The sequence below is a fragment of the Nannospalax galili genome, unplaced genomic scaffold, assembly GCF_000622305.1.
Source record: "Nannospalax galili isolate Female #2095 unplaced genomic scaffold, S.galili_v1.0 scaffold811, whole genome shotgun sequence".
Classification (NCBI taxonomy): Eukaryota; Metazoa; Chordata; class Mammalia; order Rodentia; family Spalacidae; genus Nannospalax; species Nannospalax galili.
In genome coordinates this window covers 233,448-250,783 of record NW_008329150.1, presented here as the reverse complement: position 1 = coordinate 250,783, position 17,336 = coordinate 233,448, and the positions used below count along the sequence as shown (strand labels likewise).

Below are 17,336 nucleotides of genomic sequence, written 5' to 3'. Positions count from 1 at the left end.
TTGGGCTTGCTAACAGAGCATAGGGTGGGAGTTTATTTACAGAAGAGTGGGAGCCACCCCAAAAGATTGATTTTTCTTAAGAATGTTTTGATTCTTCACAATGTTTGATCTTATATTTTATATTCCTTTTTTTTTTTTTTTTTGGAGACAGGGTCTCGCTGTAGTCCCAGCTGACCTGAACTCACTATGTAGACCAGGCTGGCCTTGAACTCACAGTGATCCACCTGCCTCTACCTCCCAAGTGCTGGGACTAAAGGTGTGTACCACCACACCCATATTTGCTTATATTTGCTTTCTTTTAAAAATATTTTATTTACTTTATTTTATTTTGTAAGAATATATTGCCTGCATGTATGTAAGTGCACCCATGTTGTGCAGTACCCATGGAGGTCAGAAGAGGGTGTCAGATCCCCTGGAACTGGAGTTATGGACATTTTTTTAGCCACCATGTGGGTGCTAGAAACTGAAACTGAGCCCTCTGTAAGGGAAACCAGTGCTCTTATCCACTGAGCCATCTCTCTACCCCCTATATTTGCTTTCTAACACAACAATTGAAATAAAAAATGACAAAAGTATTAAGCAATAAAAATTTAGTTATGGCTCTTTATTATTAAGTTGATAAGTGATTCAACAGAACATAAATGTTTTAGTCATACCAAATTTGTGTTGGTCTTTTTTTCATTTAAAAAATCATTTATGTATATGAGTGTTTTGCCTGCATGTATGTACCATATGCATGTAATACCCACAGAGATCAGAAAAGGGCATTGGATTCCCCAGAACCGAAGTTACAGACAGTTGTTAGCTTCCATATGGGTGCTGGGAACCAAACCTGAGTCCTCTGCAAGAGCAGCCAGTACTCTTAACTGCTGAGCCATCTCTCCAGCCCCATATGTTTGTCATTTTTTTGTTTTTCTTTCTACTGTGACTATTCCTCAGCATGAGATGCCTCCTGTGCAAAAGAGGGTGATGATACTTGACTAAATATTGTGTGTCCCAGACCATTTGTCACTGAGCCTTTGCCTTTATTAAAATGTATGGTTCTAAGAATTCACCTATCACCCCAGGTAGTAGTATGTCCTCATTTATTTTTCATTTTAATACTCATGTTGCCTTCTAACTTGTAACATAACCATATGTTTTTATAATTCCTTTTCTGATGTCATTAATTAGTAGAACCAGGTAATCCAGATGACCAGTATCTACCTGAAGATGGAAAAATGAATGAAACATTATTATCAAATGAAGAAGAAGGATTTACTCTTGACCCAATTGATATTTTAGGTAAGAGTTTTCATGTTTTTATTTTCATCTTTGGTACCCTGCTGTCACCTGCTTTGAGATTTGTGAATATCCACAAAATATTATAGATGGTAGCCAGTCTAGTAATAGCATTGGTAATTAAATTAAAAAATGTGGAAGAATTTTGAGATAATTCTCCCATCATATTCAATCCTGTACAAATCTTATGTCCAATGCTAGAAAATTTTAAATTGAGTTCAAGAAGTTTTAAACTTTTGGGACTGGAGAGGTGGCTCAGAGATTAAGAGCACTGGTTGCTCTTGCAGAGGACCTGGGTTTGGTTCCCCACATCCATATGGCAGCTTACACTGGTCTGTAACTCCAGCTCCAGGGGTTTGACATCTTCTTCTGGACTCTGCAGGGATTGCATGCATGGGTGCACTTACATACATGCAGGCAAAACACTCATTTGCATAAAATAAAAATTAATTTAAAAATCTTTTTAAAAGAATTTTTCAGCTTTACTAAATAAAAAGGTTGACTTCTGCTTTTGGCACATCATGGTATTAGCTACCTACTTTGAATTCATATATGAATTTTAGTGGGCAAGGGACACTACACTGGACAAACATATCAATGTTTTGAAACATCCTGTTACATATGTGTTTTTATTTTTTTAAATATTTTTTTTATTTTGTGTGTATGAGTGTATTGCTTGTACATAAGTGCACCATGTCATGCAATGGCCACAGAGGTCAGAAGAGGTCATCGAATCCCCCAGAACTAGAGTTATGAACAGTTGTTAGCTGCCGTGTGGGTGCTGGGAATTGAACCCGGGTCCTCTGCAAAAGCAGCCAATGCTCTTAACCACTGAGCCACCTATGCAGCCCCACATATACATTTTATAAAACCTCCAGATTGGTTAACTTCCCCCTCATTACAGCCTCTTTGATATGTTTCTTCAGTTGCCCACTTGGCAAGTGAACAATCACTTCTAAAGAATACCATTTAAAAATGTTATCAGCTCTTCACTACTCAGGTATTCTTGCTGTGCTATGCAAAAACCTTCCAAAACATATTTTCAGAGAACAGAAAAATTTTCCTCCCAGTGCAACTCTGCAGGTTATATCCTGATATACATTTCTTAGATATGTAATACCCTAGAATATCATTTACAAGTTTATTTATGCCTGTTTTCCTTTAGACATTGCTGAGAAAAGGAAAAGCAAAAAGAGGAGATTGCTCATTGATCCAATCAAGGAGATAAGTGCCAAAATTATGCATAAGCAGCTTACTTCCTTTGTGGACACTCTCATGGTTTTGGACCTGGCACCTCCCACACAAAGATTGATGATGTGGAAGAAGAGGGGAGGAGTGGATACACTTCTGTCAACCGCTACCCAGGATTTGGTCCATGTTGAACTGAAAATGGTAATTATTCCTGTGCTTTTGCATGAATGCAATGTTTCTTTCTAAATAAATGTTCCCATTTACAACAGAATTGAACTTGCTAAAAAAATATAAACTTTATTTTAAAAAATTAGTTTGTTGGGGCTGGATAGATGGCTCAGCAGTTAAGAGCACTGGCTGCTCTTGCAGAGGACCCAGGTTCAGCTCCCAGCACCCATATGGCAGCTGACAACAGTCAGTAACTTCAGTTCCAGGGAATTCAGTGCCCTCTTCTGGCCTCTGTGGGTTTGTACATGGTGTACCTACATAAATGCAGGCAAAACACTTATACACATAAAAATAAAAAATATATAAATCAAAAAATAATTTTACTTTATTTTATTGAATATTTGTATGTAAGTGATAGCTTTTACTTATTAGCATATATGCTTATGCTATATTGAATTGCTTTATTAATACAAAAACAAGAAATATAAATGTGTTTTTACAGTTGTTTGCAAAATGCTTTCTGTCTTCTGACTTTAAACTTGCAAGAAAATTGATACAGAAGGAGTCAGTGAAGGAAGAAGTGAGAAACCAAAACATAGTAGGTGAGACTTCCTAATTCTTTTAATCTTGAGAGGAATGTTGTATAAACAAAGTCATATTTTGCATTTCAGAATGATAAGTGGATCCAATTTCATATTTTCAAGTACAATTGCTATCTGTAGAAGAATATTTTAACTTAAAATATTACTTCAGTGTTACATTTTTCTGCTTTTCAGGTTAATTTCTGCCCAGAGACTTCACTGAAAAGGTTAAATATAAGCTAACTCTGGTAACACAGGCCTGTAATCCCAACTACTTAGGAAGCTGGGGCAGAAGGATTGCAAGTTCAAGGCCTGCCTGGATACAGAACAAGTTCAGGGCCAACCTGGCCAACTTAGTGAGAGCCTATCTCAAAATAAATACAATAAGAGCTGGTGTTGTAGCTCAGTGGTAGGGTGAGATGTTGGGGGGCATAAATGAACTTGTAAAATGATATTCTAGGGTATTGCATATCAAAGAAGTATATTTCATGATATAACCTGCAGAGCTGCGCTTGGAGGAAAATACTTCTTCTATTCTCTGATATAAATTGTATGAGACTCAAGGGAACCATAAGAAAGTTTGTCCACTCTTAAATTATTGGATTCTGTTATCTGTGAGAAATTTTCTTTTTGAATAGCCAATTCAAGTTTGAGATGTATCTTGGTTGAATTTTCTTTACTTCCTTGGTAATTCAGAGATCTCCATAAGAGAAGAGACAGATCAACCCCAAACTTGGAAGGATATGATGGATGGATCTATGGTTAGCTTTTATGAGGACATCAATAAAAATGTTAACTCTGAGGTAAGTTAGCCAGAGAGAATCACTGAAGTAATTTTATAGAGCTCTAGTGAAGTAACACTGAGATGCTGATACAGATTCTTACACATAACAGTTCATACTTCATCTCATATTGCTCATCATTTTCTTTAGTAAATCTCATAACTACAGGATAAAACATAATTTTAGTCTGCAAGACAGTATGCCCTAGAAGTTTAGGATAGTAGAATCACAAGATGAGGTAGTTTCATACTGAAATAATATTTTATGTGCTATTTTAAATGAATAATTTTGCTTGAATCTGGCTATATACAAAGAACCTTGCTAGACCCTACACTTTAAAGAGTTGCTTAGAACTCTAGCCCATACACCTATGTTGTGTTTCTCATCATAAATTCACCCTTCTTCCTCTAAGAGTAATGTTTTCAATCTACCAAATATCTTAACTTTTAATCTGAAAGACTATCAAAAAGTCCATGACCAAAGCAAAATAATTTTGTCACTTTGAAGAAACAGGAAAACAGACATTTTATTGGAAATCTAATGCTTATTTAAGAGGCATACCTATTTGGAAACATAGTCAGAAACAATATGCTTTAAAGTATTTTCTTGGGGCTGGAGAGATGGCTTGGTGGTTGGGAGTGCTTGCTGCTCTTATAGGGGTCTGAAGTTCAATTCCTCATAACTGCCTTTAACTGCAGCTCTAGGGGATCCAATGCCCTCTTCTGGCCTCCTCAGGCACCTGCATGCACATGTACATACTCCCACACAGATATATGCACATACTTAAAAATAATAAAAACAAATCTTTTAAATAAAAAAAATAAAAATAAGAGGCTGGAGAGATGGCTCAGCAGTTAAGAACACTGTTCTTGCAGAAGACCCGGGTTCGAATCCCAGCACCCACATGGCAGCTAACAGCCGTCTGTAACTCCAGTCCTGGAAAAATTATAAATTTTTAAAAATAAATAAAATAAAAAATAAAAACAAAATATTTTCTCATTTGTCACTAAAATATTATAGTCTTACTAGATAAAAATAAACCAGTGCTTTTCTGGTCTGTTCCCTCATCACTGTATTTTGATAATCACTCAGGGAATTCAAAGTTAACCCACATTGAAACTGAATGCCTCAGGAGGAAAGACAGTTTCACAGTTCAGTACAAGAAGAGTATGTTTTACTCAATACCTGATAATATACTGAATATTAGCATAGTGAATAGCAATGCTATCTTCCTTTGGGGGGGGGTCTTGGGCATTTCTCAGAATGCACTACTGAAATTCTGATTAGGAAAACTTAAAAGGAAAATATGAGTGCAGTTACTATAGACATTTTTGCAAAACAGATTTCCCCCACATGCTGTACCAGTTTTGACCATTACTCCTTTACACTATTCTATGTTCTAACCTTCAATTCCATTCTTATTTTGTTTCTGAAATGGTTAGGAGATGTGAAATATAGTGAGGTATGGGAGCATACATAGTTTGAAGGACTAGAAAACATTGATTCTGATGAATCATTTTCACATATTCATTAAGCAGAATTTTGTGTACAGTAATTACAAATTTGATAGTATCTAAAATGTAGAATATTCATAGATAGTAAAGAGACTATGATAAGGTTCCACAAATGCATATGGTAAAGAATAAAGAGCAATGCATCCTAGTCACTAAAATCTTTAAAGCTGAATTGAAAAACATAGGAAACTGTTAGAAGTTGTTCTTGACTTAATCAAATTCAGAAATGGCAACTGGGGAATGGAGCTTAGTGATCGGTTAAGGATGGAAAGGGGCCAGCACTTTTAAAGCAATGAAAAAAGGATGAGATGGTGGGGAACGGAAAATGTCAAGATTTTTCCTTTTCCTTCTTCCTTCGTCTTTGCTCCCCTTCTGGAGGACAGATTTTTTTCTTAGTTGTTTCAGGGACCACTCCAGCAGTGGTGTCAAAGGTCCTGTCATGGCCCTGGGTAGAGATATTGAGATCCTGGCCCTCACTCTCTGCACCTCTGCTTGCCCCTTGCAGGTTTCTTTCCTGTAGCAGAAGGCTGGTACAGGCCTGAGTTCAGGCCAGATTAAATATTTCACAGGAAAGTGGTCTCAGCAGCACAGCAGTAGAAGCTTCTGACATGGAGGCTGCATGGAAAGGGACGTAGAAGGAAGAGAATAGGAAGTGAAGAGAGGAGGAGTGTGTAGGTCCTTCATCTGAGGGAGTTATATGGGAAAAAGGATGATACTTAAGTTAGGGACTGTATATCTGGGACATTTCAGAAATAATATTTTAAAATATGGCTAGTACTTTGAATCACTTTAAGGAATTATCTTTTATGTTATTGAAGCATTTAATAAAATAAAATTAAATGTTCGTGTTATAGACACTAGCATTCCTGAATTTACTTTAGCAGGATATTATTGAAATGGTTTCTCCAGCTGCTGAGGGATCATCATCAGTGAATGTGTCCAAAGAAAACTGTCCAGCTGAATTGGTAAATATATGTGCAATCTTGAGGCTAGTTTCTTATTTAATATTTTAAAGTTAACATTTTTTGACAATGTATGATGATCCTGCTCACTCTCCATCACCCTATCATATTCCACTCCCATCAGTTAAACTCAGTGCATAAAAACAGAGTTGCAAGTGGGGAGGGGAACTAATTGGGAAGATGGGAATATTCTTAAAAGTTGTCTTCCTAAATGTTTAATATCTTATTCATTTAAAATTTGGTTTGAAAAGCTTCTGAGTTTATTTCTAAATTTATAATTTAAATCTGTGATCTCAAGAAATATATTTGGTCAGGCATGGTGGCACACACCAGGCAGGAGAATCATGAGTTTGAGGCAGGCGTGGACTACATAGCCTGAGCTACACTGACTCAAACAAAACCAGAGGTATTTGTGAATCATTTGGTGAAACATGAAGAATTTTCCTTTTTTTCATGTTTAACTTATTTTTGTAACTTCAGATAGATAATTGTAAAGGATTATATGCGCTTTTTATGTTTATCAAAAGTAGTGCCTTTTTTTTTTTTTTTTTTTTTTTTTTTTTTTTTTTTTTTTTTTGGTCTTTTTAGAGACAGAGTCTCCCTGTAGCTCCAGCTGGATGGAACTCACTATATAGACCAGACTTGGTAGTGTCATATTTTAAAATGCTGGGAATCACTGGGTTTTGTTTTGCTTTTGTTTTTTTGTTTCTGTTGTTTTTGTTTTTTGAGATAGGTTCTCTCTGTAGCTACAGCTGGCCTGGAACTCACCATGTAGAGCAGACTGGCCTTGATCTCATAGAGATCCACCTGCCTCTGCCCCCAAGTGCTGGGATTAAAAGTGTGCACCACCATGCTTAGCCCAAGAATCATTGTTTTAAATTATTCTTATCTCCAGAGATTATGGTGTGTTAGGGTATAATTTAGGGCATTTAAATTTTTTAATTTGTCTTTATTAAAAGTTTTGTGTATTTCATACAGAAGATCTCAAATAATCTTAATCAACTTTATAACCCCCCATATGGGAACAGAGTCCTACATAGCTCCTGGGAACCTCTCGTAATGATTTAAATTTTTAACTTTTTAATGAAATAGTGTGGACATCTCTTCCTCAATCAGCATTCTTGGCACAAGACCTACCTCTGTACAAGATTTTTTGAAATCAAAAAAATGAAAAGCCACATGTTGATAGCAAAGCCAGAAGTGAACTCTGACATACTGGCTCCCTATGCAGTACTGCCTGGTTTCTTTAATCTTTGTCCCAGAGTACTGAAGGCATTCTTTGTAAGAAATTTTAGCAAGTTGTTTATTAAGCACTATCAAAACACCCATTAAGTCCTGGTGTTCATTTGTCTTTGTTTTGCTTTTAGATTCATTTCTTTTTATTTATGTGTACATGTGTGTGCCTGCATGATTTTATGTGCACCACATGCATGCAGATGCCACGGAGGCCAGAAGAGGGTGTTAGATCCTCTAGAACTGGGATTACAGGTGGTTATGAGACACTTAATGTGGGTACTAGGAACTGAACCCATCCTCTCCAAAAGCAGTAAGTGCACTTATGCACTAAGCTATCTCTCCATCCACTTAATTTGTTTTAATTTTTGTTTGTTTTGAGACAGAGTCTCACTATGTAACCCTAGCTGGCCTGGAACTCTCTATGTAGACTAGCCTGGTATGTACCCTCATACCTGGCTCTTTAATTTGTTTTTAGATAAATGAGTTTTATAATGGGTTCCAATACTGTTGTATTATTTTCACATAAATGAAACAGACTGAATTCTCTGCATAATCTAGAACAGAATAAATAGCCTGAATTTTCCACCTGAAACATTCAAACAGCTCAACTAGGAGTTGATAGATCTTTACCATTGTCTTTCCTGCCCTAGACACAGGTTATTTTCATATGTGATCAAGCAAAATGCAACAAAGCGCAAGTTTAGCTATCTTAATAATCTAGTATGCTTTTCACGCGGTCGACTCAGTTTTGGGTGTCCACATAGATCAAATGGACCAGCATTTGCAAGATTCAGACTGTTTATCCTGAGCTTTTGTTTTTCTGGTTAATTTAGTTGTGTATTAGAGGTGATGCTACATTTTCACGTATCTTTAATAAAGAGCTTTTTATGTTCCAGTAATAGCATTTGTACATTTAACAATAAAGTAGTTGAACTGATTTGCCCAAGGATAGACCAGAGGAAATAAAACTAAATTGTAGCTAAAGAGATTTAGAGAACTATTCTGTATTTTCAAATCAGTCTCAGTAAAATATAAGAAAATAGGTGCTGGAGGGGTGGCTCAGTGGTTAAGAGCACTGGCTGTTCTTGCAGAGGACCTGAGTTCAGTTCCCAGCACCCACATGGTGGCTAACAGCCATCTGTAACTCCAGTTCCAGGAGTTCTGACACCATCCATGGATATTGCATGACAGTGTACATTGCATACATGCATACAAAACACTTACAACACATAAACTAATATATATATAGATATATAGATTAGATATAGATATTGCATATATCAGACCAGGAAGCCATTATAGCTGTGAGAATGGAGATTCAGCAGTAGCACTTCTGGGATTGAATTAATCCCTTTAGCCTTAAATGATTCAGAATATCAGGCAGAATATTCTGGAGTTTTCTGAAATCTTGGAGCACAGAATTGAAAATAGTCTAAGGAAGTGTCTTGGGTGCCAAAGCTATGTGAAACTAGATGCTGAGTAGCATGTGACAAGGATGATCCATGCTGTTGGGTACTGTGAAGTAGAGTTCACCCAGGAAGAATGATAGATACAGTAAGCCAGAACTGTGCCACCTCCTACCCCAGCTCTTTCCAGCCTATTTTGTTGTCCTTATTGTTGTTGTCTTATAAGATAGATAATACCTTTCCTAAGCCTAGTTTCTATTCTGAGCTCATAGGGTGTTAGCTTGTGAGAGATTGGACTGAATTCTTTTTTTAAAAAAATTTATGTGTGTGAGTGTATTGCCTGTATGTAAGTACACCCATATCATGCAATGCCCATGGAAGTCAGAAGAGGGCGATGGATCCCCTGGAACTGGAGTTACAAATGGTTGTTAGCTGCCATGTGTGTGCTGGGATTCAAACTCGGGTCCTCTGCGAGAGCAGCCAATGCTCTGCTGAGCCATTGCTCCAGCCCCTGGACTGAATTCTTAAAAAAAAAAGATTTTGACTTCACAGTTTTAAACTTTGAGCTGTTTCTGAAAGTGATTAGACTTTAAAAACAAAAAAGAAGGAGGGGGGAGGAGAAGGAGAAGGAGAGGGCAGGGAAGAAGAGGAAGAGGAGGAGAGAGGAGGAAGATGAAGAAGAAGGAAGGAGAAGGAGAAGGAGAAGCAGCCCAGTGAGATATCACGACAGGAAACGAGTCAACCTTATTTAGACAAGGTATCTCAAAATCTGAAAGGTTTCTTAACCTATTGTCACAAATGACTGAACAATATTTTAAGAGTGTTTATATCACTGGGCGTGGTGGTGCATGCCTTTAATCCCAGCACTTGGGAGGCAGAGGCAGGCAGATCTCTGAGTTTGAAGCCAGCCTGGTCTACATAGGACAGCTGGGGCTACTGGGAGACCTTGTCTCAAAAAAAAATTTTTTTTAAAGACAAAAAAATAAGAGTGTTTATATCATCAGCTGAGTTCAGATAAAGACCCTAGAACAGATTTTCTAGTTTTTTTGTTTTTTTTTTTTCCTATTTGCTCCTGCCAGTTGAATTCAGATTGGCCAGACTAATATAGTCCTAGCCAAAAGTGGCTGACTTTGCTAATTTTACTTTTCAAAATACAAAAGGATACAAGCTCTGGGCTGTCTCACCATTAAAGACTATAGAGTCTCATACGTTGGAGTTCCTTTTTGGAAGACATACTGGGGAGGTAAGGTGTAATCCCACACAAATTGCTCTGTATTTGTGCTATTCTCTCCTTCCTCAGACTACAAATTCTGTTTGGCAGAACTCTGTGTTATAGTTGTGTTTTTGTAGTAGCTAACGTTATGCTTGGTGAACAATAAGCATTTGGTAAAATTTCCTTAAATAAAATGTTTTATTTATCAATCATTCAAACAGGAATCATCAGGCAATGAACAAAATACTAAGACAGAGATTTGGAATCAAAGATTATTTCAGATATTAAATGTATTACGGGTAAGATGGCATTATTATTATTTTATTTTTGCAAGTGTATGTGTATGTACTGTGCATACATGTGTGTATTTATATTCTAGTGATGGAGCACACATACGTGCTGGTGCCCATGCAAGCATGTGTTTATAAAGGCCACAAATTGTCATCAAATGGTCTCCTCAATCACTCCACTTTATTTACAGAGGCAAGGTTTCTCACTGAACCTAGAACATTCCAATTCTAGCAGTCTACCCTAGTTTAGCTAGGGAGCTTGCCCTGGGAATCCTCTGTCCCTGTTTCTCCGGTATTAGATTATAAACTGGCCATCATGCCCACTCAGCTTTTTTATGTGGGTGCTGGGGATCTGAATTCTACTCCTTACCATTGCACAGCAAGCATTTTATCTACTGAGTCATTTCCCTAGTCTTTTACTTTTATTTTTCAAAATAAAATATTGCCAGGTATGGTAGGTAGTGCACACCTTTAATCCCAGGACTCAAGAGGCCACCTAGGGCTATAGGGAGACCCTGTCTCAAGAAATAAATAATTAAATAAAATATTGTCTTAAAGCACCTAGATATTTATGAATACAAATGTTTTATATTTTTGTTGAAACCATCAAAGTCCACTGGCGTGAAATGCTTTTGAGTTACATACCTAGGGCTAAATACAGAAGAGATGGGTATTAAAGGATGCCCAATAGCTTCTGCTTCAAAGATTATGTAAAAATTAGTTCTCATTGAAGCTTCATAATATGATTACATTCATTTCTGGCTAAACTTTGTGGTTATGTTATTGTTGTTTGATTTAGTACCTTACTTTATTTGCTTAATATCTACCTATCCTTAATTATTTTCCAAACTCTATGGCAATATTATAAAACCTTTTCTACCACTTGATCCATCAGTTTCACCTTTTTCCCTCAAAGATAACCTTCTTGAACTTTTTTTTTTTTTTTTGTCTTTTTGAGACAGGGTCTCCCTGTAGCCACAGCCAGCCTGGATTTGCTATGGAGACCAGGCTGGCCTCAAACTCACAGAGATCTGCCTGTCTCTGCCTCCGGAGTGCTGGGATTAAGGGTGTGTCCATGCCACCACACCTGGCTTGTACTCATTATACTCTTGGTCTAATTCAAACTAGTTGTTCTTTAGGTCTCCTCCACAGCTTGTGTCCTGGGGCATTTTTTTATTGTAAACATGGGCTCTAGGTTTCTCTGTTTGTGCTTTGATCTTCTTTTATCTTAATTATTTTAGGTGGTTCCATCTTCTCATAATTTCCAGAGATTGTGTATAGGAGATAGAAACCTTGCAAACAAGTCTGAAATTTTGTTCATTTTAGCATGAACTTGATTGCTTGTCTCTGTACATAACTTGGAAATACTTCCCCTAACAAAGCCTTGGAACATGTCTAGGATTTTTATGTTGCTATTGAAAAGTCAGATGCTATCTTGGTTTTTTATTTTTTACAGGGGATCTTTATTTTTCTCTTCTAACAATTTTTAAATTTTAATTTTTTTTTATTTTATGTGTATAAATGTCTTGCCTGCGTGTGAGTACCTCAGGTGCATGCAATACCTGTGGAGGCCAGAAGAGAGTGTAGGGCCGCCTTGAACTGGAGTTTTAGACAGTTGTTAATTGCCATTTGGGTGCTGGGACCTGAACCCAGGTCTTCTGCAAAAGTAGTGTTCTTAATCACTGAGCCATCTCTCTAGCCCCTCCAGAAAATTTTAGATCTTTTCTTTGTCCCTACTGTTCTGAAATTTCATGGCGATGCACTTTGACGGCTGTTGTTTTTTCTCCCCATGTTTATTGTGTTGAGCTGCGGTGGGTAGTTTCAATCACAGACTTCATGTTTTTGGGTTTTAGGACTTTTTAAAATTTGGACTTCCTTCTTGTTGCTTATCTATTTTCTCTTTTTGGAGGATTTATGGATCAGATAGCAGTTCTCCTCAATTACTCCTTTATATAAAACCCTTTTATCCCCATATTAATTTCATTTGTCTTTGTATCTTTCCACTCTCTAAAGATAGTCTCAAACTTGTATTTCAGTTTTTAATAAAATTTCTATGTCTGTTTTCACCTTTTGCTTTCTGGGAGTTTTGTTGGTGTTTTGGTTTATTTTAAAGTTATTAGTAATTTGTATTAACATACAATCCTAACCTTGTATTTAATTGATTAGTTAGTTTTAAAAAATATTTATTATTTTTATTTACATATATGTGTGTATCCCTGCACGAGTTTATTTACACATGTGCAGGTACCCACAGAGTTGACGTCAGAGAGCCTTGAATCCCCTATAACTGGAGTTACAAGTAGTTGTTAGATGCCTAATGTGAGTACTGGGAGCTGAACCTGGGTTCTCTGCAAGAACAGCAAGTGCTCTTAACTGCTGAGTCATTTTTCCAGCCCTTAATTATTTGGTTTTAAAAAAATCTTTATTGACGTATGGCTAACATATAACAAATTATACATATTTAAAGTACTATACACTGTACTTAGTTTACTACATTAGATAAGTTTTGAATTATTTTTACACTTGCAAAAACAATCACTATATTTGGGACTGGGGAGATGGCTCAGTGGGTAAGAACACTGTCTTTTCTTGCAGAGGACCAGGGTTTGGTTTCCAGTAACCACATAGTGGCTAACAACTGATCATAACTTCAGTTCCAGGGGATCCAACGCCCTCTTCTGGCCTCCTTGGGTTTGCACACACAGATGCACTTATGTACATGCACTTAAAACATTCATATATATAAAATAAAAATAAATTTTAAATATACTACATTCAAAGTAATGAACATACTTAAAACTCCTCTGTCTTGTGTCTTTTGATGCTCTCTTGCTTTATCCCTCTCATGGTGTAAGACCCACCCTCATCCCCAAGCAACCACTAATATCCTTTATCTTTCTGTCATCCTAATCCCTTTTCATGTTTACAGTGAAAAAATTTTAGCTTCAAATTTTATAGCTTCTTTCTGCTTTTTTGTATTCTCTTTCCATAATGAATCTTTTCAATATATTCCTTTTTACTCTCTAATGTTAGAGAGTGTACTCAAATATTTGGTAGAGGGTTGGCTATCTATCTTTTCTCCCCACCCCCCTTTGGTCTTTTTAAGACAGGGTCTCCCTGTAGCCCCAGTTGGCCTGGAACTCGCTATGTAGACAAGGCTAGCCTCAAACGCACAGAGATCTGCCTGCCTCTGCCTCCCGAGTGCTAGGATTAAAGGCATGCACCACCATGCCCAGCTAGCTATCTGTCTTTATTTAGGAGTTAGGAGCGAAAAAAAAAAAAAAAGTTACAGAACAAATGGGTAGCTTTTATGTGGGCTTGAGAGAGTTAACTGGGTAACATCCCTTCCACAGATGCCATTACTTAAGTTTCTTTCCCCTTAGAACAGCCAGTTTTTTTCAGAGCAATCTTTAAATATTCAGCCTAGAAGACTTAAGAATGATACTTATGGTTCAAGAACAAACAGGAGGTGAGGGATAGGCTGGTCATCTCACTGTACAGCTGTGGAGCATTGCTTAATCCCTGTTTGTGGTTTGACATTTCTTCCCCACTCAGTGCCCATGTTCCGAGTCCAGAACCTCAATCATTGATATTTCCAGAAAGAGGCCTTCTTGCCTCCTGCTGTGTATGTAGTAATGTCTGGTTCTGTGAGGTTGCAGCATGGAGAGGGGGTCTAACTTCTCCCGAGCAGACTCTCAAGGAGCTCTGCTTTTAATCGCATCCCCAATCCCTAGTTGTAACGCTAATGACTCCAGTTCTTCAGTTTTCCAAGGTTCTGTACTCAGATTGGCTTGCTGTCTGCTGCCTTGGCTTCCTCTTTACTGATACTTGCCCTCCGTACTAGGTCAACTGTGTTTTCTACTTTCTCTTTTTATCACTTATTTCTATACCTTCATTTTTGAGCATTTCTAGGAAGGCTGGGTATGCCATTTCTGGAAGGTTACTAATGCTGGGCCATACCTTGGGTGAGATAAAGTATAATAAAGCATTTTACTTGCTAATTTGTTAAGTAATATGAACCGACAAAAACTTGTATTGATGTGCTAAAAATGCTTTACAACTACCTAAGGAGTGTGTCAGGCATGGGGACAACATACTGTAAGAATCTTATTCTAAATCCTTGTCTTCATTAAAAGCTCTATCTTCATCCATAATTTAATACTACATTGTATCTCACTTATTTCTAGTAGGTGTACAGGTGCCATACAATGGACCCAACTAGGAGATACTTACATAGGTATATGCCCCTACCACTGAAGCTTACAAATGCACTTCCACATTTACCATGAAGGTTATTTTACAGTCATTCCCACCTCTAGCATCTTCAAGAAGAAGCCAAATAGGTTGATTATTTCATTATATTTGTAGCCTCCCAGAGTCCTGTGGATTTTTTTCTGTTTGCAAGACTAGACTAATTGCACTTTCCATAGGAGGCATTTATTGTAACATCACTTTTTTTAAAAGCTAGCATTTTGGGTCTGGAGAGGTGACTCACTAGTTAAGTTAGTTGCTCTTACAGAGGCCCCAGGTTCAGTTTCCAGCACCCACACAGCAGTACACAACATCTATAACTCTAGTTCCAAGGGATCCAATACCGTCTTCTGGCCTCTGTGAGCACCAGACATGTACATGTACATATACACTCAGGCAAAACTAATACATATAAAATAAAAATAAGTCTTTAAAAAACTAACATTTGTATAACACATCATAAATTTGCATAAAACTTAAGAGTTCTTTTGCTTGCATTTTTCTCAGTGAAACAGGTTTGTTCTCAGTGGCCCGTAGAGTCTTGATAAGCTTGTTAGAAAGCCATTTCTATTTCTCTTAAGGATTTTTTCATAGTCACTGATCAGAATTTCAATATTGTTGTTCTTTATGGATCCACAGCCTGCTTTACTTCTAATGATTTTTTTTCTCTTTTCTAATTATTTTCCCAGGAATCCAACAAGATGGGAATGCAGTCCTTTAGTCTGATGAAGCTATGCAGAAATAATGACCGAAAACAGGCAGCTGCCAAATTTTATACCTTTCTTATCCTAAAAAAAAATCAGGCTATTGAGCTGAGTCAGAGCTCTCCCTATGCAGATATTATAGCCACAGTGGGACCAATGTTCTCTAAGATGTGAAGGGGATCCAGATCATGCAGGTTTATGCCATCACTGGCACTTCTGCATAGATTGTTCAGGGTGATGCAGAAGCTGTCTGGAAGCAGCTGAAGGTCTGATCCATTTCCTAGGCAGGCTGATACTCATCCCTTACTGGAAGGTCAGACTAATCATACCAGAATTGGAAACCTGTATGGGGGCAGAAACAATTATAGTGAAGTATTTTTTTTAACTTGGCTGATTTTGAATACATGGCCTTTATCATTGCCCTGATTTGCATATTGCATTTAGGTTGCATTTAGGATACATTTTGAAATACAATATACCTCCAAGAAACATTCAAGGGTGTTTTAAAAGTTACTTTTAAAATAACCTTTAAATTTCATGGAGTTAATAATTAATATTTTCTTTTTTAATGTTTTTAATAACTCATTTTTTATTTATTGATTTTTGTGTGTATTTCATATAGACCATCTCAAACAGTTTTATTCATCTTATATCCACATCTTATTTGTACATAGATAAGTTATTTGATCTACTGCATATCGTCAATAGCAATTGCTTTGGTTTTGAATGTAATATCTTAGTTGAAAATTATAAGATTTATTTGTTTAAAATTATCTGAGTGGCTATAAGTCAATTAAGTTTTTGTTACTATTTTAAAATATCTCAGGAAAACCAAATATGCTTCTCATGTTTAAAAAACTAGTTGGGGTAACAGCTGGGATCTCAGCAGACTACCAAAGAGTGCCTGTTCCTACCTCCCTCTGGCATAGGGGCTGAAAACTCAGGGGACTGCCTAAGAGTGCCTGGATCCTTCTTGAAGATCATGAGCTTCCCCCAATTGTGCCATACCCAACCCCCTAACTGGGATTGTGTGAGGCCCCTCCCAAGGTCCAGGCCAGACCTGGCTTTGGTAGGATAAGGCTGAGATCTTAGCAGACAGCCTGAGAGGGTGGGTTCCGACCTCTATCTGTGTAGTGGCTGAGATCTCAGCAGACCCCCAGAAAGTGCCTGTTCCTGCCTCCCTCTGGCATAGGGGCTGAGAACTCAGCAAACTGACTGAGAGTCCCCAAATCAGCCCTCCCTTAGGGATCTTCCCAAATTTTGTTCTGAGTGCCCACTAGAAGGGGTCCAAGCCTTAGAAGGAAACCTGAGTGTACCTGACTGGAACCTGACTTGGGCTTCTGTGGGTACTCCTGAGTAGTTGATCTGAAGCCATCAGTTCCCTCCAAAATAAAACCTGAGAGAACCTGAACCCTGTACCATCCAGCTTTACATAACCAATAAGAAAAGGACCAAGGCACCTTAATAATACAAACAGAAGCATACTTCAACTTAATTCTCATAACCTACCATGACAGCCTGTGTCCAGGTGGGTCAGAACTTTTTCTGTGAAAGTAGAAAAGCCAGGATGAATAGTGTTCAGTTTTTCTTAGTGCAAACACAAATTTAGCTTCAAAGATGATGTGTTATTTGAAAAGCATGCTCTCCTTGCTCCATCTTTTATTGGTATCTAAGATGTCCTTTTTCTGTAGCCCAGTGTGGGATTACATGCCTGTAAACCCAGCATTCAGGAGATGGAAGAAGGAACATTAGGAGTT

The 17,336-nt window shown here is 37.5% G+C and overlaps 1 protein-coding gene across 1 annotated transcript in view; it reads left to right on the top strand.

Annotated features, from left to right (window-relative positions):
• Rad21l1 (RAD21 cohesin complex component like 1) overlaps positions 1–16,259 on the top strand; it is a 34,745-nt gene extending 18,486 nt beyond the window's left edge. Inside the window, exons 8-14 of the mRNA XM_008834322.3 lie at positions 1,174–1,284; positions 2,447–2,673; positions 3,143–3,242; positions 3,918–4,024; positions 6,399–6,482; positions 10,556–10,633; positions 15,565–16,259. Of these exons, the coding sequence (XP_008832544.1) occupies positions 1,174–1,284; positions 2,447–2,673; positions 3,143–3,242; positions 3,918–4,024; positions 6,399–6,482; positions 10,556–10,633; positions 15,565–15,753 (896 nt within the window). The 3' untranslated portion in view covers positions 15,754–16,259. The remainder of the gene's footprint in view (positions 1–1,173; positions 1,285–2,446; positions 2,674–3,142; positions 3,243–3,917; positions 4,025–6,398; positions 6,483–10,555; positions 10,634–15,564) is intronic.
• Positions 16,260–17,336: the final 1,077 nt, after the last annotated feature.